Genomic DNA, 27,241 nt, shown 5'->3' with positions numbered 1-27,241 from the left:
TATTAACTGTATTTTCAAGAAAATACTAATTGCTGATTTCTCATATTTATAAACATACTCAACAATAATAATATGAACAAGTTTTATGACTACATTGAATCACTGAAATCATTATATGATATCCACAAATACAACAAATACAAAGCAAAATAATATATGGAATCCAGAATAGTTAAAACAGACAATCTTTCTATAGCCTGTTATTTTTAAATCTGCGATTTTACCATCTAGCAGTAACAGATGCCATTCTTATCATTTTTTAATATATGCTCTTCATAAATTCTTTTAATATGGATTTAGTAAATGCATACAGTACATTTTTGAGTAAATGTACTGATGTTGACATTATTTGTCTCAAAACTGTTGATTCATATAACACAAATCTGTATTTTATTTGTGGGAGTTTCAGCACAGGCAGTGTGATTAAACTTGAATTACAGGCATACTGAAAGACAAATTCAAAGCATTTGTTCAAAAGGTAGTTAGAAAACTGATAAAAACAATTATAGCCTGCAAATATATATATTTATCTCTTATATGTATATACTTAAATATAGGGGGGAAGCTCATAGCTGTAGGAAAATCTAAGGAAGAGGACAGACAGTCAGGAAGCAGATGAAAAGACAGGATGATGTAAGAAACATTAGAATATCTACGAGACAGAATGATCAGTAGACAGGAATAGACCAGATGGGAAAGAATCAAATCAAGAATCAGGTCTCTGTGGTTAGAAACTTGAAATGAAGACTTATAAGTAGGCTTGCCCATCAAGTAGATTCAGACACAATAAAGATTTAAGATATCAACTGTAGACTGAAAAGGAATCAAACAGGAAAATATCACAATCACTTCCTAATGTCTGGCCAAACATCTTCCTGAAAAACATGGATAAATAGCAGATCTAGGAAATAATTCTGGAAGTGGAAACTCAATGAACTCAAGTTCTGCCAGCCCAGCAGTTCTTAGAGCAGAAACGTGACCGAAGTAGAATTCTAGCAGATTCCAGTTAGCCTTGCTTTTAGTATTTAAATCGGTATTTGGAGTTACAAACTCTGCAGGTGCAGATTTTTTGAAATCCAAATTTAAAGGAGATGCCAACTGATGGGAGGTATTTACAGGAAAAATACTCTTATCAACATACGGAGTCAATTCTAAGGTTGCAAGTAAGCCCAGGTATCCAAGAACAAAGCCGGTTCCACAGAGAATTTGTGTAGAAGAGTCTCAGATAATTACTCTGCTTGCAGTTAGTAAAGAAGAGAAAATTTAATAAATGGAGTGTTAAGGGATATAGAAAATAAATAATAGTATTCTAGGAGAAAGAATATATGAACAGTGATGACAGCTGAAGAGTTGCCAGAGCAGAAGTCAAAAATTTCAGTCAGTTAGAGGAAGATTACCTAATCCAGCTAGGAAACTGGCCAAATATCAGATAAGATAACATCTTTAAATTAATTCTAGGATCTTTGAAAGTAAAATGAGAGATTTAGTATTGCTAGTGTAAGACATGGAGCAGAGACAAAGTTAAAGATGATATAGAGTATTCTGGAAGATGCCACTGAAATCCTTACTTGAATGAAAAGAGAGAATAAGTAAAAAATATTTTTGGTTAAAGCCACATCTAGGGAAGAATTCAGAAATTTTTAAGTGACAGTGGAGAGTTTTTTGTTTTATAATAATGTCTAATTACCCTAATAATTGGATACTGATAAGAAGAAATTAATGTTACTCACAAAATAATTATTACAGAAGCCTATTTCATAGAGACTGAAACTGACGCTACTTTGGGGAGGAAATATTACTAGTAATAACAATATTTGCCAAGCAGGACATTTCTTTAATTACAAATAATTAAAGTAACAAAAATAATTGATGGCATACTACTTTGTTCTGGGGAATAGTGAAGTCATAAAGGAAAAAAATCAGGTTGAGTGATCATTACCTGGCTCACAATAGGAAATAGAATGGTTAAGTAATTCTGTGACTAACATTCCTGTTTTTAGGGGAGCCAGTAGAAATTAGGGAAAATTCTAGGGAAACTTGTGGACTTTCACTTTCAGGAAGTACAGAATCTGTTTAAATAAAATGTAAAATTTCCATATGCTCAAGCTTGCATGAGCCTTCAAAAAATGGATGGTGAAATTCTTGATTCAAAGAAATCTTCATGAGTGAACACAATTAAAATGGAGCAAAACTCAACAGTAACTCTTCAATTACTGAGTAGCTGAAAGAAGCAGAGGGAGAAAAAAGCTACATTATTTCTATCCCAGGCTACCAAAAGTAGTATACACTATCATAGACACATATCACGTAGTAAAGAGTTTTAAGATTTTTCTTAGCAACTAAAATAAACAAATATATTTAACTCAAGGATTGCAAATATGTCTGCATATAGTAGGATAAACAGAAAACACTCATTTGAGTTGAATCATATTAAGATTTATATTCAAATTTTGAAGACTGTGAAAAGAATGAAAATTGAAGCAGGAAGTTTCATGTAAGTTTACTAAGGATAATTTCCACAAATTATCTTCACATCTTTCTTTGATAAACAACTATATTTTTTTAACTACTGGAAATCTGAAATATATTACATATTTGCTCCAATATTGAAATCATACATACATTGTACCTATATCCATTTTATCTACTCCTAGTGGACACAGACCCTAGGTTCAGGTGGACCTTTGACCTGGTCCTGTGTCTAACTAGGAACAACATATATTATATCTGTTTTATGTTGTGTATTAGATACTTATTAGCTTTTAACAGAGGTGGAACAAATTTACTCACAAAGAACACTTTACAACACTGTAGTGAGCCATCATATACCTGCTGCTTTTAAAACCTAAGATACTATTTCTTCACTCTGTGCATGACTAATGTGAGCACATTATTCATGAGTGTTTTTTTTCATAATATCTACCATTCCTTTAAAAGATCTCAGTGTCATACACTCTGTTAGAAAGGGAGAAAGGGATAGCATTGCTCTCCCTTATAATAATACATTATTTTACATTAAATGCAGAGATAGAAAACTGTTCAAGAAATTTTGGCACAGGAACAAATGACAATGAATAGGCTGTTCAAAGAAGAACTCCAGTCATCACAAGAGAGAAGTTCTGGATCAATTTTCAGCAAGACGTGATGGTGAAATCTAAGTAGATTTAAGACTGAACATGATAAATTTAGGGATGAGTAATTTCCACTCTTGGCCACAAATAAAAATATATGAAACGGCATGAGTAAGGCATGAAGAAAATCTAGCATGGATTTCCTATTCACTCTTCAGTTGTTACACTGCAAGTACAGAATGACAGATTCTGTGGGTAGTAATGACTGGTAGGATTGCAGAGATGAGTGAAGCCTTGTGTTCGGCCTTGCCAGTCCTAAGATTAAGAAATACATTGGAATTTCTCAATCCAGCAGCTTTTAACCTGAGGTCGTATCATTAAAATTCATTTTCAAACTGATATATCTTGATGTCTCACTCAGACACCCAACACACAGCCCCAGACACTTTGTAGATTGTTTTAAATCACACTTTTCTTCAAGCAGTGTTCAAATTAATATGGGTTTAGCCCATACTGTCCTAGATTTTAGAATACATTTTTTATGGGGCTAGGATTTCATTCTGGTTCACCTCTTTTTAAAATGAAGAAAATAAATAAATACAGTAAAGAACAGTGAAAGTATATCTTTATAGCAGTCTACCTAGCCCAAATATAAGGAACAATCTTGAGAATCAGGTACTTTTTCGTTGTGTTGAGCATAAAATAACATTCAGAACTCAGTCTACATTATAAAGTTCAAAATATGGAATATAGTATGGTTCTACAAGCAAAACAAACAAACACCTTTATTTATAGGGTTATTATGTAATAAAGCAAAACAAGCAAACAAATGAACAAACTAACTAACAAAAAAATAAAACCAAACAGAAAACATTCTGCCATTTTATCACTTCATTCAAGATTTATATTCATGAACAGAACATCATTACACTCTCCTATGTATTTTATGTGACGCTTATGTATCTGTGGCCTAAAAATAATAATGATGCTTTCTATTAACTTCATTTAAAGTGTCTGAGGATATGTTAAGGTGAAATCATTAGACTTCTATTTATACATTTAATTTCCTGAATGCAGAGTTGCAACACAAACCTATACAGAAAGCTGGTGCAGAGAAAACAACTCAACAAAATGCTGACATCTTTTTCAATCTAATTACTCTCTTCCACCAGGCTTCACAATGTCACCTGTGACTGTTACATATTTTTCAGCCTTCTGGAGCAGAGGACTTATTCTTTTCTCCACATCCTGGGTGGCCATGCTAGAACACTGCACAAGTGTTCAAAACTTCTGAACTTCTTGGAAATGGCTTGTTATGGAGTATATTATGGTATTTATTCCTTATTGTCATAAAAATTATTTTATCATAAGTTCAATCTGTAAAGAAGTCTTTTGGGAATTTCTGAAAATAAACTCTCCTCTTTTGTCAGAATGTTATGTTCAGTTATTTGCATGTTATTCTGAATTACAGTAATTGAAATAATAGTTCTTACCTGCTTATCCTCAAAGTATCAGTTTTACAAATACACACTCAACAGTCTTCTGGAAAATGTGTCACCTTGAATGCCACATCTCATGGGAGGAAATCTCTTTGAACTCACAAAATTTTAATCAGTTTCACACTTTTTCTTCTGGTCTCAGTGAGTTTTGAGAATCAGAAGGTGTTTTCCATAGTATAATTTTATTGGTATAATTTTATGATTTTATAGGAAACACACACATGGATAATGAGAGAGTATAGCTTCTGAGATTCTCAGTATGTCACACAAATTAAACTAACACATGGAGTCATTCCTTAGTAAGCAGAATTAATGAATTCAATATCATTTTCAAAACCAAAATGCATGTCTATGGCAATGCATAAAATTTACATGACGCTTTGTGCTTAGCTGAATGATACTTTGAATTCTATTTCTGTTTTCTGTGAATGAAATGGAATACTTATTCAGCATAAGAAATGGTAGTCATCCTCTAGTTTCATTAATTATACCTATATATTCTAGTTAAGCAAACAGTAATAATAATAATAGTAATAAAAATGGATACACATTTGCAAAACTAGTCAAATGCTTAGTTCACAGTGTTCCTGGAAATGAATACTTCAATCTCTATATATACACCCAAGCCTTGCAATGCATTTATCCTCTCCCAAGACTATGGAGTGAAGTTCCTTCTTAATTGTCACCCAAACATGAATACAGGTGGGTAGTAAGCAGATTCATGCTCACTCTGTCCAAAGAGATAATTCATGTCTCAAGGCACGAGGAAAAGTTTTCCTTCAGAATTCATTAGTATTCCTTCTCATAGATGACCAAGAGCAGTTAGCATGATTCTGCAATAAGAAGTCAGGAGGACTTGTCAGTTGTTCTGCATTGTTTAGTAAGCGTTCTTCGACAGGCTCATTATGACAAAATGAGTGAAAATCAGCAAATTATGTAAAACTTTTGCACTGTGACATTTCTTGTAATCCTTCTGATACTGTTGGAAACAAAGTATTGCTTTCACAAATGGATCACCAGAGTTAGTAGTCGAACAGGATTACATTAAAACACAGACAAAAAGTTGAAAATGGCCATAAGGGATCTCAAATCACTAGACCATGAGGCTTTCAGAAAGACCTCTCCTGGGGAAAAAAAAAAAAAAAAAAAAAAAAGGAATAGCTTCTTGAGCATTGTAGCTAAGTCTTGTATATACAAGGGCAGCTCCAAAAGTAATGCCTCCAATATTATTCTGCTGACCCACAATGTCAGAGGCAGATAACGGTGGAACAGCAATTGAGCTTGAACCTTCCCTGTAATATCACATTGAATGTTGTTACTGTGTGACAGATGGCAGCAGAAGAACAGTCTGACAAAATGGTGTCTGACATGAAAGTGTGTTTGAAGCAAAGGTGTGTTACTGAATTCTGTGTGGAAAAAATGGCACCCACAGACATTAGTGGAAGCTTACTGAATGTTTATGGAGATGAAACAATGGATGTGAACACAGTGAGCCACGGAGTGATGCATTTCAGCAGTAATGACAGTGACTGTCAGTCATCTCTGCTAGTGCAGATTTCTTTAAGCATAGCATGCAAGCCCTTCAACTCTGGTGAAAATGCAGAGCTAATAGTGGTGACAATGTTGGACAACAGTGTTCTGTGGCTGAGAATTTTATCTATCAAACAGTGTTATTGTGCTCTTCATATCTGTTACAGTTTCCATGGAAATAAATAGGAAGCGTTACTCTTAGAAAGACCCACATATATGTTAAAAAGAAGTTCATATTTTATTTTTGTTCGGGATCTGTTTCATTGTTTTGCTACCATGCCTAATGTTTAGCACAACCTATTTTATTTTTTAACTTACTGTGCATTTGCTACGTGATTTATTAACTACTTAACCTACTTTTCAGTCCACTCAACCCCATTGTTTTTAAGTTTGCTGTCTTGAAATTTCATTTGTATACTATGACATAAATTCTTATAGCTATTATATCTATTGTTATATCTTCAAGAAAAGATGTGGCTAAGTGGTTGCTAGCTTTTTACATTGCTACCAACAATTTAGATATGATGATATATTTTACATTATCAGAGGTATAGAGAATGGCTCAATTACTGGAATTACATCTTCATTTTTCACATTTTCAGAAGTACCATAATCAACTTTGTTAGATAAAACTGTTAAAATACGATTTGATATGAGTCTTCTCAGTTGGGGTTGTGTATTTTTTTACCTGGAATGAATCTTGTGGTGCTATGAGTATTTGTGATTTGCATATCTTTCCAGTGTTCCGTTTAATTATTTAACATGATGGTATTGTTTCATGTTGGGAAGTATCTGTGACATTTTATTTCTCCAGTAGGGGACAGAAGGGCATATTTAATCTGGATGGATTTGTATGAGACCTCACAACTTCCAGGACTTCATTTCTATTGCTATTCCCCACTAAAATGAGGTAGACAGCTGGACTAGGTTGCTTGGACACTGAAGTCACCATCATGTCCAGCTGCTCATGTTGTGTAAAATTATGAGTGACACAGACTTCAGATCAGATTTAAATTTTAGGATGTTCCTCTGTCATGTTCTCTCATTTTAAGAAAGATAAGTTAGGCAATAAATCCAAGAATTTTCTCTCCTTTACATCAGTTCCCATTAATATATTCAGAAATGCACTTACCATCTGTTGGACCTGTTTTATTAGGCTGATTCAGTTGTCCCAAACTGGTGTTGCAGTACACCAGCCAGTTGTGAGTTACTGACAAGATATTAGTAAACAGTGTTTTCTAGAACTGACCTTGGCATTTACAAAAGGCATTTAAAAACAGTACCAACAAAGCTAAGTGTATTTTCTTGTTTGATTTCTATCAGAGTTTGAAAGTAGCATAGAATCAATATTCAGGTGGAACACAGTCCTCAGAACAACCAAGTTGATAACTACAAAACATTAGGATTGCTATTGACAGCATACCTGACTTACTGTACGTAACATCTGCATTCCTATTGTGCATCAGATCATAGTTTAAGATCTGTAAATATAAAGCACTGGTGTAAAGCAGTCTCCCAGAGACTCAGGTCATCGTGGTACAGATGGAACAGATTGGCATAGTGGATAATTACTTATGCATATCAGCTCACAATGTGCAATATCCTGAGTGGAATAGCTGAAGTGAAATTTCAGTAGTAACACAGAGCTAGAGAGAACATCAAGAAAATTGACAGCTTCAAAAGGTGTGAGATGCTGTGTTGTCTGATTTCATACTTAGTCCTCAAGTGAAAAGTGTCATTTACATGCACTGACGTTATCAACTATATCTACATACAAGAGACTCGTTTAACAAGAAGTGACATCTTTAACTGAAGCATCATGGAACAGATTTTACAGAGAAGTCTCAACAGTTTCAAACCACTAAATCATTCTGTCCTGGAAGTTCATGCCTTGGACCATGAATGAACTTTAGGGACGATTTAACCAGTTAACTCGTCTTTATTCTTATTTTGGCATGTGCAAGTCTACTTCATCTTAGCTTGAAGAATGTTGTTTTTTTTTACTTTCACCTTTTACAGAAGGACAATCTATCACAGTAATGAATACAAATACTTCAGAGCATAAGAGATTTTTAAAGATCTAGGTATGTTATTAATTAAGACTGCAGTGATTGAATAGTTAAAAGATGCATAAAAATATGATTTCTAAGCAATTTTATTTATTTATTGTTTTCTTTTTAGACTTGCTTACATCCAACAAAATGCAGTTTTACTGTAGGACATTTTTCATGCTGGCCTTTCTTGCTTCTCACTCAGACTCTTTCTGTCCTCACATCTCCTGAGTCGCCAGCACAGATAGAGCAGATGCATCAAGTTTGAACAGCAAATGAGGCATTCTCTCTATATGTGTAGTCACCTGGCTTACAGAATGATAGATTAGCCTACAATTTATCTCAACATTGTAAAGGGTTACTCTCAATATTTTCATCTATCAATGGCTTCTAGTGCTTAAAAACATGGCAAGAAAAAAATGGCAAGCTACTTTTGTATATTTTTGTCACTTATACACACTCACTTCTACAGTTTTGAAGATGGAAATATTTCCTCTTTCAAGATTGAATCAGAGTGAGATTTGAAGATGACTGTTTTAAGTTTCAGCAAACTTAATAACGAGATGAAAAATGTGATGGCAAGATCTGCAGCAAGAGTATCCTACTTAGAAGAGCTGCAGTAAAAGTGCCCTAGCCCATCTATTCAGAATGTAAGTTGTTGGGTTGCAGAAAGTCTGAAGAGGAAAATACTGCTGAACATTTACCCTTGTGATATTTAGCATTTGCTTATTAAAATGTTATTAGCAGAATTGCAGTTGCTGAAAGAAAAGGTAAGTAACTGATGATCTGTTTGATGGACATTAGAAATTGAACGATGCCTTTCTCACAGTAAAGTTAGTCATCAGATAATTGACAATATGATTACAGATCTGAGCTCATCATTAACTGTACACAGAATTCAAAAAGATCCAGGAATGACCTTTTTCTGCGGCAATAAGCTGATCATATGATAACGTTATCGGTTAATCTAAAAAAAAAAAAAAAAAAAAAAGCCTAATTCTTATCATGTGGTAGTAGGACATGTAAATTCTTCTGCTTATTGATGCTTAGTATAAAGAAGTTTGGTTTACATTTAGAACTTCTTTAAGGAAAGTTCATTATCACTGAGTTCCAAATAGTATCTGATCACAGGATGGTTTGAGTTGGAAGGGACCCTTAAAGGTCATCTCATCCAACTCCTCTGCAGTGAGCATGGATAGATACCTAAAGCTAGATCAGGTTACTCAGAGCTCCATCCAGCCTGACCTTGAACTCACTATGGATGAGGCATCCACCAACTCTAAGGCAACCTGTTCCAGTGCCTTGTCACACTCAAAGAAAAAAGACAAAACCAAAAATAACTTCTTAAATTTAATCAAACATATTGTAAATATATGTAGAATACAGAATACATTGTTTACAGAACCGTTTCTGCACACAACTCAAACACTGCTTCTGGAAATTCTTATTAAAACATACCACACAGTGACAAACTGCTTCTGATAATGAGGTAGAAATATGAACAGAAGTTTGCACCACACCTTTCTCAACTAAACATTCAGGTCAGCTAGAGAGACTGCAACAATGAAGAAATATCTCTCCATGATTCAGGCAGTGTAGGGAAGTTCTATTCAGTTCCAGCATGTGTTAAATTGTTGCAATTATTGTTGCACTAATTCACAGTGAACTCTAAAAGAGTTCATTCTCCATTCCATTGCGCCCTTCTTCAGCAGAGCAAACCTGCCTTCCTAGGCCAGCTGTGTGCCTCTAAGCAGTTTCCTTTCCATCCGTTATCATCTGTCTTCCTCCTAACCAGAACTGATGAACATTTTTTGAGAAAAATGCTTGCAAACAAGCAAAACAGAACAAGGCCAGTGGACAGACTTAGTGATAGGAAGCTTACAGGGTAAATAAAGATAAATGTCTCAATTTCACACCCCCACATTGCTGCTGTTTGTGGCAGCAATGAAAACTAGCACTACAAGACTTCTGCACCACCACGAGCAGCCCTTGTTGGTGCTATCTGTAGCGTGCATCCCAGCCTCCAGCCCGAAGATGGACCCACGGCAGCCGTTCTGCTGCCGTCCTTTCCCTGACTGCCTGCTCTTTCCTCAGATCTGCATCCCTCACTCTTCTGCACAACCACCTGGGGATCTCCTCCCGGCCCGTTCCCCTGTACCCTTACCCGAAGGCCCCTCGCAGCACACACATGAAGCACATGGGTACGGGTAGGCGAGTAGGCCCCGGCAACGCTGGCAAGCGGGCGGGTAGGTGGGGGGCGTCTCCCTTCTCCTCCGCCCCTCCCCGCCCGCCTCCAGCTCAGGAGATGCTGCTGCAGGCGGTGGAGGGGGGGGGGGGGGGGCTCCTCCCTGCGTCAGGAGGTGCGGCTCCCCCGGCCCACCACCGCCCTCCCCCTTTGCACTCCCCCCGCCGCTTTTATGTCTGTCTTTAAACACCGCCGCCGCAGCCAGGGTTGGGCACATGTGCGCGCCGTCACTGTCTCTCCGCTACTGAGCCCCGCGCGCGTTTAGCTCCGCTCACTGCTCCGTGAGGGCACACGGCTCCTTCTCGCTGTCGGTGGGTGGAGGAGGTAAGGCGGAGGCCCCGATGGCGCGGCGGAGAGCGGCGGGCGTGTCGGTCGTGCTCGTCCCCGGGTCTGTGCCGCCGGGCGGGGAGCGGAGCGGGGTGCCCTGCGCTCGACGCCCGCTTTCCTGCGGCCCCGCGAGCAGAGAGCCGGCCCCTCGGGAGACAATAGCGAGCGCCCACTGGAAGCCGCGCATGTGTTTGAACTCAGCGGTGGGTTGCAAAGATGTTAGGTGCGCTTTTCCTTTCCCTCTCTCGTTTTTTTTATTATTTTTTCTTTTTTTCTTTACTCTTAAAAGAGGATATACGTTCTTTTCGTACCACGAGTGACAAAAAAATTCATTCATTCATTCATCTCCCGCATGTGACGTACACCACTTTCAGCGCGAGTTTCAGTAGCAGAAGTGGGGCAGGGGGCGGCTGCATGGCAAGGTCCGCGGCGTTCCGCAAGCGGCTGCCTCCGGGTTTCTGCGGATGCGGGGCAGAGATGTGCCAGTCGTACCCATCATCTTCTTGTCCCCTCCGCAGCCCCTGACGCTGCAGGAGCCGGGCGGAGGAGGGCTCGGGCCTGGCTGCGCAGCGCTGCTGTCGCTGAGTATCGGGCGTCGCCCGCGGAGAGCAGCGCGGATCCTCCCAGCGCTCCCCGCATCCCGCATCCCTCGGCTGCGGTGGCCGGAGCAGAACGGCAGGCGCAGGACCGGCGCGCCCCGGTGTCAGCCATGTTTGGGTGGGTATGGTAATGAGGACCTTTTCTCAACCTCCATGCGTCTGGAGGGTATTTTCTTTTGGGGCTTGTAATGACTGCAGCCCTCTGCAAAATCCACAGCGTGACAGATTGATGCCCGCACTTCTCTTCCAAGTTTTAAAATCTCATCTCTTATTAAATCTTAAATTTCCCATGCTCACGTTTGCATTAGGGTAAACTGGGATTTAATTGCAATGCTTTGCTTTTGTTGTGGAAGTAAATGTGATGCCTGCTCCATCACACTGATTTGCAAGTTGAGATGTTGCAATGGAATTTACTCCGTTTCAGTAGTTTGTGCTTTGTTTTATTTTTAAAAGATACTGTAGCCAAGACCTCGTCCTTATCAGCCATTTTATTTTTGTCTGTGTGATATTGCTGTGTATCAAACTCACTGCCGTAGTATTGATTTCTAGGAGAACCTTAATTATTTTTAAACAGTAAGGCACCACAAATATGGCGCTGTTACATGCTGTAGAATGGAGATCCAAATCTGCTCTCCACTCCAAAGAAGAGTATAAATGAAGAAAACAAAAATTTCATTGACTTATCTGATGCAATGTTCATATGCACTGGATGTATTATCCATCTATTATTCTGCTTTCTCCACTTAATAGAAAACAATGCCAATATTTATTTCTTTATTTGTTTATTTATTTTAATCTATTGAGCATTGTGTTTTTCAGATACACATTATCAGTATCTTTTTAAAAAGGAAACTTTACCAAATATGTAGGTAGGTTATTTTTTTTTCTCTCTCTCTCTTGAATAATAAGAAATAAAAGAAATAAATTTACACCAAGACCTTATTAAGACAACATAAGAATTACAGCATGAGTCTGCATTTGCTTATCAAAAATTTCATTTGGCCTCAGTTAGGCACTTCAGATTCAAGAAGAAATATTTCCAATGGTTTTGATCTATAGATGAAAAACCAAGCAATTTAATTGCTATTTGGGTGTTCAACCAATTCTGAAATTCAAGAAGTGCTAAAGCATGTTAAAACTGCTTTTGTGGGCTAAGCTGTTTCCTGTTGACCTCCAGTGTCTTGTCATTCTTACAGCTTTTATTTTTTTTTCTTACAGGCGAGCGAGCAAAAAAGTAGTAGTGCAGATGAAGACCATATAGTTTGAATGATCTGTCAACTCTTTGGTCTGCCGTATATTGCAAAAGGCTGTATACACAAAAATTTTAGAATGTTGAATTTATCAGAAAAAATAAATAAATCACAGGTCATTCAGAAATATATTTTGGGGGATAACAGCAAGAAACATGCAATCAACTAATAAAAGCTAATCCTTTTGTTATAAATTGCTTTGCTAATGTACATTGGGGTAGTTGCTGTGGGGGTAGTATGGAATTAAATCTCTAGGGAAGGGTTTGTGGTAGAAATCTTCTCAAGAAGACAGAATTTCTTCTGTAAACCTCTAGTGCGCAACTAAGAACATCCACAGATTTATGTGTGCTCACCCATGTCCCCAGCTTGCTTTTCTCCACTACGCTTTTCCACTCACATCAAGGAATAATAATCTTGCTCCAAAATATAGGATATCTATTGAGGTGTTTTTTTTTTTTTTTGGAAGAACAGTTTAATCATAAACTATCTATATCAGCAAACAAAAAGTTGTAAAAGAGAATAATATTAGAAGCGGCTTTTCTATGTGATCTCTAAATTTTCAATTGGTTGTAGAAGAACTTTGACATATCAGCAGGTGGCATCCCAAAACTTCAGGAGCTCTCTTTTTCTTCAAGTAGCCTTGCCGTTATTACTCAGGAAATGTTCTAGGAAAACTTATCAGTGAATAATGATAACTGAACATTATTCTTTCAAACAGCTAGATATTGAAAACCTGAGAAGTTCATACAAAATAGGATGAAATATCAGTGGTAACTGGTAGAAGAGTTTTTAGAGAATGGGAATAATTGGGCTGTTTCCCAGAACCCTGCATTGAAACAGAAATCCTTGTTCTTATTCTTCACTCTGAGACTAGCAGTTCCTTATTTGCTGTATGGAAAAGATAAAAAAACAAGGCTGTATAATGCTGTGTACAGTAAGGCCTTGAATTTAGTTCATGGTACCAGTGGTCATTTTGGGAAAACTGACTTTTACTGCTGGCAAATGATATTACTATTTCATGTACCAGAAATGTGTACTGCAGCGCTAATGATTCAGCATACTCTTATGCTAAAATGGAGAAGGGGTGAGAAATTGGAATAGGGACTTTATAGTTTTGAATTTTCTATAATGGAGTTTCAATTAAATATTTTCTTTTTATATTCAGGGTTTTACTCTAACTTAATTTGAAAGCATGATTTATATCATTAATAAAACACTTTGTTTTGAGGAGAAGCAGCATTTCTGCTAACATATAGTTTACATATATATATACAGCTTATGTATAGAAAGCAGGGAAAAAAGTGAATATAACTTATTTATTTATTTATTTTCCCCAAGGACAACTTGATTTACTTATTGATCAGTTCAGATGCACAGAAGGAAAAATGTCTAATTTTCAATACTTGACTTCTTTAACTTAAATAACTGCAGTTCTTGAATTAATTATTTGAGATATTTTCATATCCTCTCCCATCTCAAAAGTGTGAGATAAGGTTTTATAAGAAAATCATGGTTGTGTTGTGGCTTATATGGTTAGTTTAGAAAACAGAGATTTTGTTTCACATTGCCAACCATTAAGACTATCACACTTTTCCAGTTAAAAGTTGTTACCTTCAGAACTGCAAGCATTACTTCATGCAACAAGCTGGAAGAGTGGTAGCTACTACATTTGATTCTTCAATAAACCAATCAGGATAAGTGATAGTTTTCTCCAGCTGAATAGGAAATTACAGAGAACATGCCCAGCAATTCTGTTAATTTCAGTGAGGTTGATTTGTGAGAAGAAAATACTGAGAAGCACATGAAAGCTGGTGATAAACTACTGTAGGACCAATAAAGTTCAGAGACTGTGTGAAGTGGAAAGAAATAAAATGTTGTTTAAGAGGCCTGGGTTGTAACCTTCTCTCTCAGATATTTTTCTTCACCCAGTGATGCTGAAGAAATTGAACAATTCTGAGAAGCAAATCTTACTTTTTCTGTTAAGATATTGTGTTTTTCTTCTGACTGTAGAAAACATTTTTCAGTAACTGGAGGAGACTAGTCTGGAAAGGAAATTGTTGGTGAATTCTTGATGCACAATAATAAGACCATTTTGTAGGAACTGAGAACAAATTTCCCAGTGATTCTAAGCAGACCCTGTGTCACTGAAGTATGTAACTACCCATATTTACATCAGGTCTGAATTTAATCTTGTGTATTTAAATACTTCTGCTATGGTCTAAATGATTTAACTTTACAGACACGAGAAACAAACGAACAAAAGAAGTGTAATGTATATTAGCATGTCTCAGAATCACTATGGAATGCAGATAAATGTAAGTTTCATTTTATAGAATATTTATTGTAATTGAGCTAGATAGCTTTTGAATCTACTGCACTCAACCAGATAGGACAAAGTGTTAGGTCATGTAATTTATACTGAAGAGCAGAATAATGACTCCTGGAGTGCATAGATGAAATAGACTTGACTGGGCAAAAAGACTGTGTTGCATATTCTTGTTTCCACCAGAAGTCATAATGCTACATTGCAACACTGATTCAGTTTGCTAAGTGCTTTCTGTAATTCTTGCTGAAATAATTATCTGTTCACAGATTCTCCAGCAATAACCATTCTTAGTGAGTTCAGTACTCCCACAAAACCTGCTTTGTTCCTATAGTATTCTTTTTCTCTCAGTTAAGTATCAGCTTAACTCCCCATCAGCTATTCTCCCCATCCTGTTGGCACCAGTTACCCAGTTCCTTATTGCAGACTCACCGCAGTCTTTGGCTCCTAAAATTTAGTCTTTCATTTTCTGTATTGTAGACTTCATATTTAAAGTACATTTTATTCATCTTCATCACTTTTGCATGTAGTTCTCATCCATTAATTTTGATGTGTGTTTCGATCAAGATCTTTTCTGAATTTCTGCTGTGGTGAGAATCCTGAATTTTTGTTCTGTGTGCTCTGCTGAATCATTCTGTTCAGGGTGGAGATTTTTTCAACAGGCGGTTTTGCTAAGCTTTTGGGACTCGGTGCACTTTGCTCTCACAATCTATACTCAAATCAGAGATTCAGGTAACATGAACTTGTTGTAGCTCTGTTTCACATTTTGCTACCTCCAGGGTAGCATGTTAGTATGTTGACTGCCTCATCAGAGAAGATCAATGGGCTCTAAAGAAATGAGCAGTAATATTTTTCTCCCTGCCTTTAATGACAAGCACTGAACTTAAAAGGGTATCCATTCTTTCTTTCTACCAATTTTTATGATGTTACAGCAGCATATTTTAACTTCTAAAGTTAGTTTGTATGAGCTTTCTTGATATCCTTTTATGAAGTACAGACACTTTTTTTTTTCCCTTCCTCATATTTAAAGTGCATTTTATGTGTTTCATCTTCATCTCTTTTTCATGTAGTTCTCATTCATGTAATTTGATGTGGGTTTTAATTGAGATCTTTTCTGAATTTCTGCTGTGGTGAGAACCCTGACTTTTTGTTCTGTGTCCTCTGCAAGAACTTCTTTAAGATGAGGGTGATGGAGCACTGGAACAGGCTGCCCAGGGGGGTTGTGGAGTCTCCTCTTGAGATTTTCAAGACCCGCCTGTATGCCTACCTGTGCGACCTGGTGTAGGGAACCTGCTTTGGCAGGGAGGTTGGACTCGATGATCTCTGGAGGTCTCTTCCCACCCCTACAGTTCTGTGATTCTTCTAGCTTAGACAAAGATCAAAGCCATTTTTTTAATCAAGTATTTGAGGATAATTGTCATTTGTTAAAATCTGATTGCAGATAATTCTACTGAGTTGCTATATTTTTATTACAGCTAACCCTAGTACAGTTCCTTTACTAGAGAATACATTTAAGAAAGATTAGGAGAAAACGTTATCAAGTAAAATGTTTCTGAATGGGTCTTTTTTGCTTTAGCTGACAAACTTGTCTCAAGTCCTGCTGCAAATGCCTGCAGTTTGGTCAGCTGAGACTGCCTTTCTTATCTCCCTGAGCCAGCATTATAAAATTTGGATTTGAACCTGAATTAGAAGTTGTATAGAAAGCTCAGATCTGCTGAGGAGCTAATTTAAGTCTGAATTCTGTGTTGCAAGGGATCGCTGTTGCTTAATCTGCTAATAATATGGCATTCTAGTCAGGTTGCTTTCCCTCTGTGTGCTGGTGTGTTAAGACTTGACTCTTATTCCTTGAAGGAAAATAACAGAATTCCCATTGTCTTAGAAGGAAGGCTTGATTCTGCAATTTTCTTGATATGGCAGAAAATAACTTTTATCTTTCACTGCCAGAAAGAAGTATAAATTTAAACATATCAAGGCCTATACTAGTAAGACGTCTTAAATATCTATTTAGGTTGATTTAGCAAATTATTTCCAAAAACTTTGTTTATGCCAACTCAGATTTTTAACGCTTCAGCAATTTCTGTTCTGTTAAATTCCCTCAAACAGTAGAGGAAAATATCAGGTCAATTTAAGATTAATTAGGACTTTAAAATGGTATTTTACATGAGAAAAAGGGTGGAATCTTTCTTTGTTGTGGAAAAGTCCATAGAAAAACGATGTTTTCCAGTACATATGATAAAATGTTTCCTTTATTGTTTTCATATGCACATGACATCAGTTAAGTTACAAAAAGGGTGAGTTATACTGCTCAGAAACAAGAATGATGTCAGCTATCTAATTTTATGAGGTAGATATAAAATAGGGGCTAAAAATAAAAAAAAAAAAAGCAACAACAAAAAATTATAAATTTTTATAAAATTTTAATAAAGCTACGTTGTATTGTATTTTTGACCTTTTACTTTTAAATCCACTGTGCTAGTAATGGTGTCATGTAGTAATATTTTACCATACATGGCAAGATTTAAGACTTAGAGTTTAACATTATGACAATAATACCTGAGTACCTGATACCAAATTCTGTAGTTTGTTGGTAAATGTGGTGGTTTTATTTATCTTAGAGAGTACCTTGGAGATACTTGGGGAAACAGTCTGTAATGCTTTATTACTACACAAGTCTATATAGAAGTCTACTACACAAGTCTATATAGCTAGAAATGGAATTCAAAGAGCAGTTTAACATAATTTGGCTTTATGTTTCTTATTTCTTGATTATAATGAAGAATTCCAGCTCTGTACTTGACAAGAGCAAATTTATTTGGGAACCTAAAATAGTATTTTATAGGTAGGAATTGTGTGGTACAAAACAAAGCTTGTTCAGTGATTCCTGATTATCCAGCTCTGCTAGTGAGTGATTTTTACCGCGTATCTTCTCATTCAGACTGGGAGCATTCATATCTGTTCTCTGCTTGGGCTGAATAGTTTGGAGTTTGCTTTCTGTGCAGGTTGATCAGAGAAAGAGGGTTTTGTGCAAGTCCCCTGGAGTGTGTTCTGAGAGGGCCCAGCACAACATCAGAGCCCTTGAGCAAATGAACTGAGACTGCATTTTGACTAAATGCACCTGATGGAAGTGTCTGCTGAAGTAGGACTGTGTTTGCTTTAGTGTAAACTTTTAGACAGAAAACAAGTTGTAAAGTCTGAATCCACCTGTGGATTTGTGATGTATCTTGAAGGACTTCAGCTATGTACTCTCTGCTGCAGTCTACCCAATGATACATATTCAGTTAGCAAACCAGTACTTTTGAAAATGAATGTTGTCCCACCAGCCTGCCTCCAGCATTTTCTCAGGCATTGCAAACCTGTGCTATGATATTACTATTGATAACAGCTGACTTAATGGAAGGTTAATGAAAGGGAGCTTAATATGATATTGTGCTAGGAATGACAATATTGGGCCCAGTGTATTTTGAAGTGTAGCAATGCAGTGTTTAATGCATGAGAGGACAGGCAGAATGATGCAATTTCTGTTGGCATTGACTCATCTGGGAGAGCAGTGGATAAATCATACCGCTACCCTGCAATTTATTATATGTAAAGTGCCTGTATAGATGTGACCTTTTAAAATATTTTAATAAGTACTGATAAATGGCTTTCTGTTTCTTACAATTAAAAAAGGATTCCCGTCATACATACAAATTTCAATTTAGACACACTTCTGCAACTTTTATATCAAGAACAAAGATAAAATTGTTTTACTTTAACTTTTTACTCCCCAGTGTTGTTACTAATTAATGGAACTGAGAAGCTGCATTAATTTACATCAGTGAAATGAAAGGAAAAGTAAGGAAAGTAGCAGATAAAGTAGCAGGTGCTGTGGTTTGTAATCTCGAAGCTTAATTAGGATTGCATAAATGCTTCAACTGATGTATTATTGGTATTTGAATCCTGTATCTACCTAAATGTCAGTCACAGCTACAGCTGGTGAAGACTGACTAGAATAGGATATGTTTGATATATTTGAAGAGTTTGCAACCTATAAGGTGAAATAGATGAAGTTGCTTTCCCCGTTACACTGTTCTGTACTCTCCTACTCTTACACTTACTTATTTTGAAGAGCTAGTTTCAGACAAAACAAAGTCTGCTACTAGCAACACCACATATTAGAAGGAAGATTAATAGAACCTTGAACCCTTCCACTATCAGCAGGGAGCTGTGAAGCAAATCACAAACCAGCTCGGGTGTGCTTAAAAACTGTGGGATGCATACCCATTGGTGAAGTTGGTGAGAAGAAGTAGTGACAGAGGGAAAGGGAAGGTGAGAAGGCAGTGACAAGAATCTAGGGAATGAATGGAAGGAGATTACAATGGAGTTCAGTAGGCAACTGGAGTGAAGTTCAGCTTCAAAATCCTAGGAAACTATCAAAAAGTTAATTATCCTGTCAGACCCAAGGCTGATAAAAGCACTTGTGCTCACAGAGTTTTTATTGCTGTTTTTGTGAGCGTCTCCTGGCTAAGCTATGGGCTGCATTCCAGTGGCTTAATTTCTTTCTTTGTGACCTGTCACTAGGCACTGAAGCACTCTTGAGGACTCAATTATTGTGCTGTCAGTCCAGTAATTCTATGAACAGTTCTCAGCTCTATGTGAGTTCCACACAGTACAGTACAATCTTCATCATACAGAACAGATATTGAAACAAGTTCATAAGCAAAATCAGAAAGTTTGCATGTAACCTCTAGGAATTTCTGATTCTCGTCAGTCAGGAGTTTTGATTAGATTCCATGTGGAAATTTAGTCCTGCTTTAGGGTTTTCAAGAAGCTTAACACATAATCTAAATCCCTTTTAAGACTCTTAATTGTGCAGACAGTTTTGTACATATCAGTTTTGTCCCATGTGAGTAGAAGAGAATTTCTGAGTTTTCTGAAAAAAATTTCTTATCCAAATTCCTACTTTCAGCATGACAGCTGCAAGGAAGTCCATCAGTCCTTATAAAAGATTCAGTGTGTTAAAGAAAGCATATATTAAATGCAGGTTTTTTGTTTTTTCTCTGTACATGAACATTTGAAACAGTAGGCTTTTTCAATGGGTTAGGTAACAGCTTCTCAAAAGTTTAATATATGTTTAGTTACTTTTTTTTTTTTTTTTTCCCCAAGAAAGTATCTAAAGCATTAAAGCTCAGAAGAGATGAAGCTCTCTCCTTTGAAAATATGATTGTGGTTATGTATTCCTAGATGAGGAATAAATAAGTATCCCTTCCTTTTAATGTGCCGAGTTTGTCCTACACATCAACATCTTAATTGCTGTATGACTTTCAGAAACGGTCCCCAAACAGTAATCTACTTTGTTTAAATTGTATTTTTAATAAACTCATCAGTTCCAGTACAGCTTCTGATTCAGGAAAGAATGGAACTGGTCTCCTAAATTCTATGCAAAGTGCATGTCCTGTTATGTCTAGTAAGAAGAATCTGATTATGCTTCCAGAGTGAAAATGAGCAATTAGCCTATAAGTCTTTAGGAAACAGATGAAAAAAACAATTAAAAAAATGACAACAACAACAAATTCCTCAGCAACTGAATGAAATGTATTTTGTATGAAAACTTAGGACCAAAACATGAATTTATGTATAACAATGTGAAAGCAATTTAATATCTCTTTCTTCTCTCTCTCTCTCTCTCTCTTTTTTTTTTTTTTTTTTTTTTTCTTCTTCTTCTCAGACCTTGCAAATAAGGAAAACTTGGTAAACCAGAGCATACGATTACTAAATTAAGTTCTGAATTGTGTAATAATATGCATATATATTTTCCTCCACAGATACTTTCAGTAGGACAAACATTCAGAAACAGAGAAGTCCTTACCTTTGATTCCCTGCTATCAAGGACTCAGGCAGCACCTTTATTCTATTTCTTCAAAATTTTTTGCCCAGCAGAGGGAGATCTTTCTTCAGCGCTTCTCCATCTGTCCCAGCTGAACTTTGCTCCTGTATTTTTCTCCTATTACAAATGCCTAAAAACAGCAAGGTAGTGAAAAGAGACCTAGATGATGAGGTCATTGAGTCAGTTAAGGACCTTCTCTCTAATGAAGACTCTTCAGATGAAGCCTTTAAGAAGAGTGAGCTGATGGTTGGTGATCAGGAGGAAAAAGATGTGGATGCTGAAGAAGGCTCAGATGTGGAAGATGAAAGACCTGCTTGGAATAGCAAACTCCAATATATTCTGGCACAAGTTGGATTTTCTGTAGGATTAGGGAATGTATGGCGATTCCCATATCTGTGTCAAAAAAATGGTGGAGGTAAGTTTTGGGATGGTGGTAGCTAAATGATTAAGGTTAGCACAGATACAGTAACACCTGCTGCAGCATATCAGATTTTTCTTCCGATTTCTACCAGACCTTTTGACAAAAAATCCACATTCTCTTTGTTTAGTGAGAGAAATATGCTAAAGTAAGTAGCAGATAATGATAAGATTCCATTTTCTTATTTCAAGGCAGAAAGTGTCTTAAAGCTCTTGGAACTTTACTAGTGGTTAACCAAAACCCTGTTAGGTCTTTCTGGAGGTGTTGCATTATTTAGGTCCTGGTTATTATTGTACTGTTGTTTATAGTACTTTGGGAATAAATCAAAGCATTAAATATTCTTCCACTTTAAAGACCAAAACAGTATTCAGTCTTTATTATTTAGCTTCAGACTCTTGCTTTTTGATTACCTAGTTCCTAGTTCTTTATTTACTTCCTGTAAATCAGTCAGTGATTTTTATTTTTTTTTATTTTTTTTATTTTTTAACTGATAAGATTAACTTGCATTATAAAATTTACATTAAGGGAGTATATCTGTTCTATGCTGCTACATAGTTCTATTTTCCTAAATATTTTACCTTTCACTTTAAACATTATTTATTAGCTGTTTATTCATGGTCTTGAATATAGAAGAAAGTAGGTGGCTAGAGATCTTCCTCTGGGATTAGCATTTTATCCTATGCTGTATTGTACTCTGCTATACTACATTAACGTTCATTCTGTTGTAGCTAGTTAGCTGAATTTGAAACAAAACATAGTTTTTATGACACAGAAACTAAATCCATGATATAAAACAGAAAATGAAGAAAACATTTGATTTATACTAGATTCCAAAGGTTGAATGGCAAAATTGATGCAAATGAGAAGTAGAGAATTTAGCCTAGAGTATAATCAGTGTATTATTCTCCATTTTCTCTTATTCATTTAAGAAGGTAAAAGGGGAGATTTTTACTTTTACACCTTCCATCTCCAGGATAAAGGGATGTAGCTGCAGCACTGCAAGTGTTAAGAGAATTTGAGGCCTCAGTGGTGTGCATTTACTTGGCTTAGAATGAGGGAGCACCCAAAGGAGTTTTAGGATCAGTGAGTAAGGGTCTGAAATTATTCAGAAGGACTTTGACTCCTGTTGCCATGTGCGCCCATGGTCCAAACCCCCTTTGTCCCAGGCCCCAACACCACCCCCCGCTAGGGCCAAGAAGCCACTGTGACTCAGCAAGAAAGATGGCAAAATGGCATTTATTAGGAATTATTAGCACCTTATATACCTTAATCACTTCATCTATGCCCCCTAGGGTGTACGTTTGAAATGCAAGCCCAAGACACATCACAAGGTAAGGGACTGAACAGGGGAGGTACTAACAACATCACAGCCCGAATCCTCGTTAATGACTACAACATCTCCCCCCTCCCAAATACAACAGGCTTCTGCCTCGTTAACGCTTACAACATATCCCCCTCCCCAAATACAACATTCTGCCCCCTTACAGCGTGACCACTAAAATCCTAATTATAGTCTATTGAAATGCTATAGTATTCTATATGCTAATGGAAATACTTAAGGAATCCTGTTTGAATTATCTGTCTAATTGGCTAAACCTTAACATGCTATGTATAACCTTAATATAAACTCTTAATATAACTAAACCTTAATAAACTCTATATAATATAATCAGTAGCATAAGGCACAACCGTGTTAGGAAAAGCAGCACCACAACTGGATGGAGCAAGTGATTGAATAGTCCTCTTGACATCAAGAACCATTCAAGAAGCAGTTCTCATCCATGATGTTTTCCATCCCTCTTCATTATTCTTAGGCATGATGTATCTTCTCTGTTTGGTGTACAATAGTCAAAGCCATCTTTCTTGCTGAGACACGGTGGCTTCTTGGCCCTAGCAGGGGGTGGCGTTGGGGCCTGGGACAAAGGGGGTTTGGACCATGGGCGCACATGGCAATAGTCTCCTTCACCACTATCCTCACCTGAGATCCACCTTCTCTCTGGTAGGCAAAACCCAGGCTCCACTACTGTGGCCTACAGATTAAAAAGCTCAAAGACTCACAGAAGTAATTTGCATAAGAAATGAGTATGCTGAATTTCAGGAATGTCAAGTTAGAAATAAAACAAAATGATATAGCAATTTAGCTGTAATTTTGTCTTTTAATTCATGCTACAAAAGTTACAAAACAAATTTTGTAATAATTCTGATGGAAAATTAACTACTCAGGGTAGACAGTATCATGTGCCTGTGAAAACTAGTGAAGTTTCAAGGAATTCACAGTGTTTTAAATCATCTGGGGATATAGCTAGTGTGAATAGAAGAAAAACAATAACATGGTAACAACTCTTAGTTTTTCAGACAATGGCATGTGTCTTGGTCTTTCAATATTTAATTATAGTCAGAATGAAGTTACATAAGACAGGAGTGCTGATGTTAACAGCTGCTACAACCGTGCAGGAGGGTTCTTGCTCATACTTCACTCAGTTTGCCCTTGCACCTGGCCTCAGTCCTACTTTCCTTCTTTTTAGTATCAGATTCTGTGGATTCAGTTGGAACCTGAAGCTATTCAATCAGTTTCTCTTACAATACATCCTAATCACAACATCTGGACTGTCTGAGTGAGAGAGGAGTTTCTGGAGTTCAGGATGTCCAAAAAGCAAATTGTTTAAGATAAGCTGGAAGAGGGGATCTAGAACACCTTAACCCAGTCATTAGCATGCTCACTCTTTTTTTTTATTTTTTTTCCTCCTTCTTTTTTTTTTGTTTCCATATTCTGCTCTCTGCTAGTGCACTTTATTCCTTAGTTGATTATGTTTTAATACTTCAACTTATCTCAAAGCTGGCATGAATCTTTCCTGCCTGTCTGTGTAGTCACGCTGTCTGTGTCCTGTTGTGGACAAGTGACCCTGGTCTTCATATTTATTCAAAGATAATGCCTTCTATTTATTTCCTTAGAAGCCACAACAGAGACAAAGAACACAATAACACTACTTGATAGAGCAGATTCTCAGGTACTAAACACCGTTTTTCAACGTAGACACTACCCTTAGATATGCATTTTCACCAGTGATGAACAAGATCCTGCCTGCCATACCCTTAAAAGTCTGTATGGTCATCCAAAACGTGGTTTGTGTTTCTGTCACCACAGCTAAGGCACACCATCCACCTACCACTGTTCTCACATCCACTGTGTGGCCTCTCTAAACTCTCAGCAAGCATTGGATAGTGTTAATGGGTGTCATTTTTTCCATATAGTAGAATTCAGTGACACACCTTTGCTTCATATGCAACAAAAACCACAAAACAAAAGATAAACAGATAAAAGATGTGACTAGCATGAGGAAATCTATAGCAAATTAATTACCATTACATTTTGAAAAGATTGACATGAGTGAAATCACATCAGAGGGTTTCACAATTAAGGAGTCTGGATTTTGTACTGAGATATCAACAGACTGAACAGTTTTATTCTGTGAGCTTATGAAAAACAAAGCAGCTATTCCTGAGAACTACTGAGGACATAATGTGTAAACTCCTAAAGACTCAGCAGTGACTGGATAATTTAGTCTCACTGACAAATTTTAGAGGAATGGGAACAAGGCAAATACTCTCTTGTATTTCCAACAGATAACATATTCAGCAGCTCTGCTACTTAGCTTTTTATCAATAATGTATAATCAATGGTTTGTGAACTCTTAATTTACACTGTAGCATCATGAGCATTCAGCTCATGAAATTTAGTCTTATCTTAGTGCAATGAAAATGTCTGATTTTTTATTTTGCAAGCTAAATTCTTCATTAGTGCTGATTGGCTAAGGGGATTTAAACACAGTTTTGTAAATCAGCACACATACTAAATCTGCGTAAGACTACTGAGAGGAACATCATCCAATCTGTAAGACAGGCTGTAAACATACTGATAAAACATAAAATCGTTATTATTAGAGTTTTCTTGATAAAAACAGTTTGTATTTTGTAATTGTGAATAAATTTACTTAAAGTAGAAAGAAAGTGATTTTAGAGTTGAAAGGTTTTTAAACTACAGAAAGGAGACCTGGGGATACTGAACAACGAAACTGTAACTACCAAAAAAATTATTCAGTTGACGAATGTGGCAGACAATATGAATGTAACTAATTTTAAGATGCTGTTCAAGGCCTGCATGTACAGTTCATTGTTCTAATTCAAATAAAAATGAACCTTATTCAATATTGCTACTCCAAGGACACATGCTTTCATGGACTGGCAAATAAAAGACATGCTGAACTGTTTCCATAGTGATTCTGTTTTATGATGAAGTAAAGATGTCTCTCAGATTATTGAAGTATGTCTTGTTTCAAGGGAAGGATCCAACAAAATACTTGTGCTGCGATACTGTGGAGTATGTGAGCTATAGGACACAGAAACATTTTGCAACTTTGATACAACCAGATTATATAACTGTGTATTTAAATCACATTGTATTTAAACCCAGATGTGCACCATTGTCCATTATGTCCTTAAACAGACGATCAGAAGGGAGCTCAGCAGGTTTGACTGATAAGAGTACTGGTGTTTCAGATCCCATGTACAAGCCCTTAAGTAAAGAGATGATATCCAGTGGCCATCCATATTGAATTACTGTGTTTTGTAACATATGATGTAGTGTGGATTTAACACCACATTCAATTAATTCATTTAGTTGAATCTGACTGATAACTCTCTGCTACTTACATTGATACTGCACCATAAAGCACCCACATCAGCCCAGTCTTTAAATATGTGCTTAACTTTGCAGCCTTGTGATTAAGGTTGTGGACTGGGAACAGAAGAGCTGGGTTCAGTTCCTGCTCTAGTGCAGTCATCCAGAGGGATACAGGGTAAGTCACTTAGGCCCCAATTTTTTTTTGAGATGTTTAGGCTTTTCTCTGCCTAGCCATGCAAAGCCTACTTAATTAAGTCATTAGGTATAATTTGCAGCAGTGTCACAGTATTTAAAAAAAAACAAAACAAAACACCCTATGTACAGTTGGTTTTCAATGATTGTACAACCACATTTTTAAAGCCAGTGAAGCCTAACCTTCCGTGTCTCATTTACAATGTGAATTATCATTGTAGTTCTCTTTCACAGAAATTTTGGAAGAATGAAGGTGATAAGAGTACTTAATAGTGTTATATGTCTTGTTTATTCTTTGATAGACCCCCTCATTTTGAAATATTGTTGTTATTCTTTTTCTCAGATTTTGTCAGATTTCCTTCTATCTCTTCTGTTTTGGTTTTTTTTGTTTGTTTGGTTTTTTTTTTTTAATTATTATTATTATTATTTTGCAGTAGGAAGTAAGTCCTTTGTGTTTGCAACATTATGTGCATATACAAGGTGAACCACAAGAGATGACAAATTGGGAATGTAGCTGTTTCTGCAGGACAAAAAATATTTCTATCACATGCTTAAGTAGATGGTATATGAAATAGGTAGATATACCATGATATTTGTCTCTATGAGGTAGCATTGTATTCTCTAAACTAGTACTTTATTCAGAGCCTTGTGTAGTTTTTGAACAAATGCTGCTCTAGTTCTTTCATGACATTACCATATTGCCCGAAAATAAAACTCAAGGAGCTGTTTCATTGCTAACAGTGGCCTACAGACTTGTAGGGTAAATAAGATCAGTATTTTTATTTTTCTTTTCCCTCAGTATATTTTTCTTATTTTTCTTGGGCTCAAGACTTCAGTTACCCTATTCTTAGAATCTTCTTAAATTCTTTACAACCAAAGGTGATGATATTCTAATGTCCTCTTTGTGCATGTTTCATGAATAGTTAAATAGGAAATAAACCTAAATAGGAGCAGATGGTACCATAAAATCCGATGCTTCCTGCACAGTTTATGGAAGTTTAACTTTTCTAAAATAAAGCCTATTCCCTGAGATAAGCCACCTGCTAAGTATATGTAAATTACGGTGTATTTTGATAGGCTCTTGAAAAAGCCCTAGAAAGTTGTCACTGGGTATGGAAACCTAAAGTAGTACTTAGCTAGAGTTGAGGATAAATCCAAAATTGGCTTTTGAACTGTGCTCAGCTTCTCT

At 36.6% G+C, this 27,241-nt stretch overlaps 1 protein-coding gene and 2 long non-coding RNA genes across 6 annotated transcripts in view; 2 read left to right on the top strand and 1 right to left on the bottom strand.

Moving 5' to 3' along the window:
- Nucleotides 1–8,237: 8,237 nt before the first annotated feature.
- Nucleotides 8,238–10,473, bottom strand: LOC146762356 (uncharacterized). The gene is made up of 2 exons (XR_014942848.1): nucleotides 10,316–10,473; nucleotides 8,238–9,948 (listed from the first exon to the last, which is right to left on the bottom strand). It is a non-coding gene; the product is annotated as an uncharacterized LOC146762356 (long non-coding RNA).
- Nucleotides 10,474–10,574: 101 nt separating this feature from the next.
- Nucleotides 10,575–27,241, top strand: part of SLC6A15 (solute carrier family 6 member 15) — a 35,273-nt gene continuing 18,606 nt past the window's right edge. For 2 of the 3 annotated variants that reach the window (XM_085537886.1, XM_015857692.3), the window contains exons 1-2: nucleotides 10,575–10,720; nucleotides 20,700–21,176. Coding sequence is in view for 1 of the 3 variants with exons in the window: in XM_015857692.3 (XP_015713178.2) it covers nucleotides 20,888–21,176 (289 nt within the window). In the remaining 2 variants the exon portion in view is untranslated. Of the gene's footprint in view, nucleotides 10,721–20,699; nucleotides 21,177–25,953; nucleotides 26,036–27,241 lie in introns of all 3 variants that reach the window. The other variant, XM_085537882.1, reaches the window with a different exon arrangement.
- Nucleotides 10,857–12,766, top strand: LOC146762355 (uncharacterized). 2 transcript variants are annotated; one of them, XR_014942845.1, is made up of 4 exons: nucleotides 10,857–10,946; nucleotides 11,242–11,440; nucleotides 12,142–12,191; nucleotides 12,541–12,766. It is a non-coding gene; the product is annotated as an uncharacterized LOC146762355 (long non-coding RNA). The 2 variants fall into 2 exon arrangements; XR_014942839.1 differs by lacking the exon at nucleotides 12,142–12,191.

The sequence above is a fragment of the Coturnix japonica genome, chromosome 1 (genome assembly GCF_054131305.1).
Source record: "Coturnix japonica strain WE chromosome 1, WE-NBRP24, whole genome shotgun sequence".
Lineage (NCBI taxonomy): Eukaryota > Metazoa > Chordata > Aves > Galliformes > Phasianidae > Coturnix > Coturnix japonica.
This window is presented reverse-complemented; position numbering and strand designations above follow the sequence as displayed.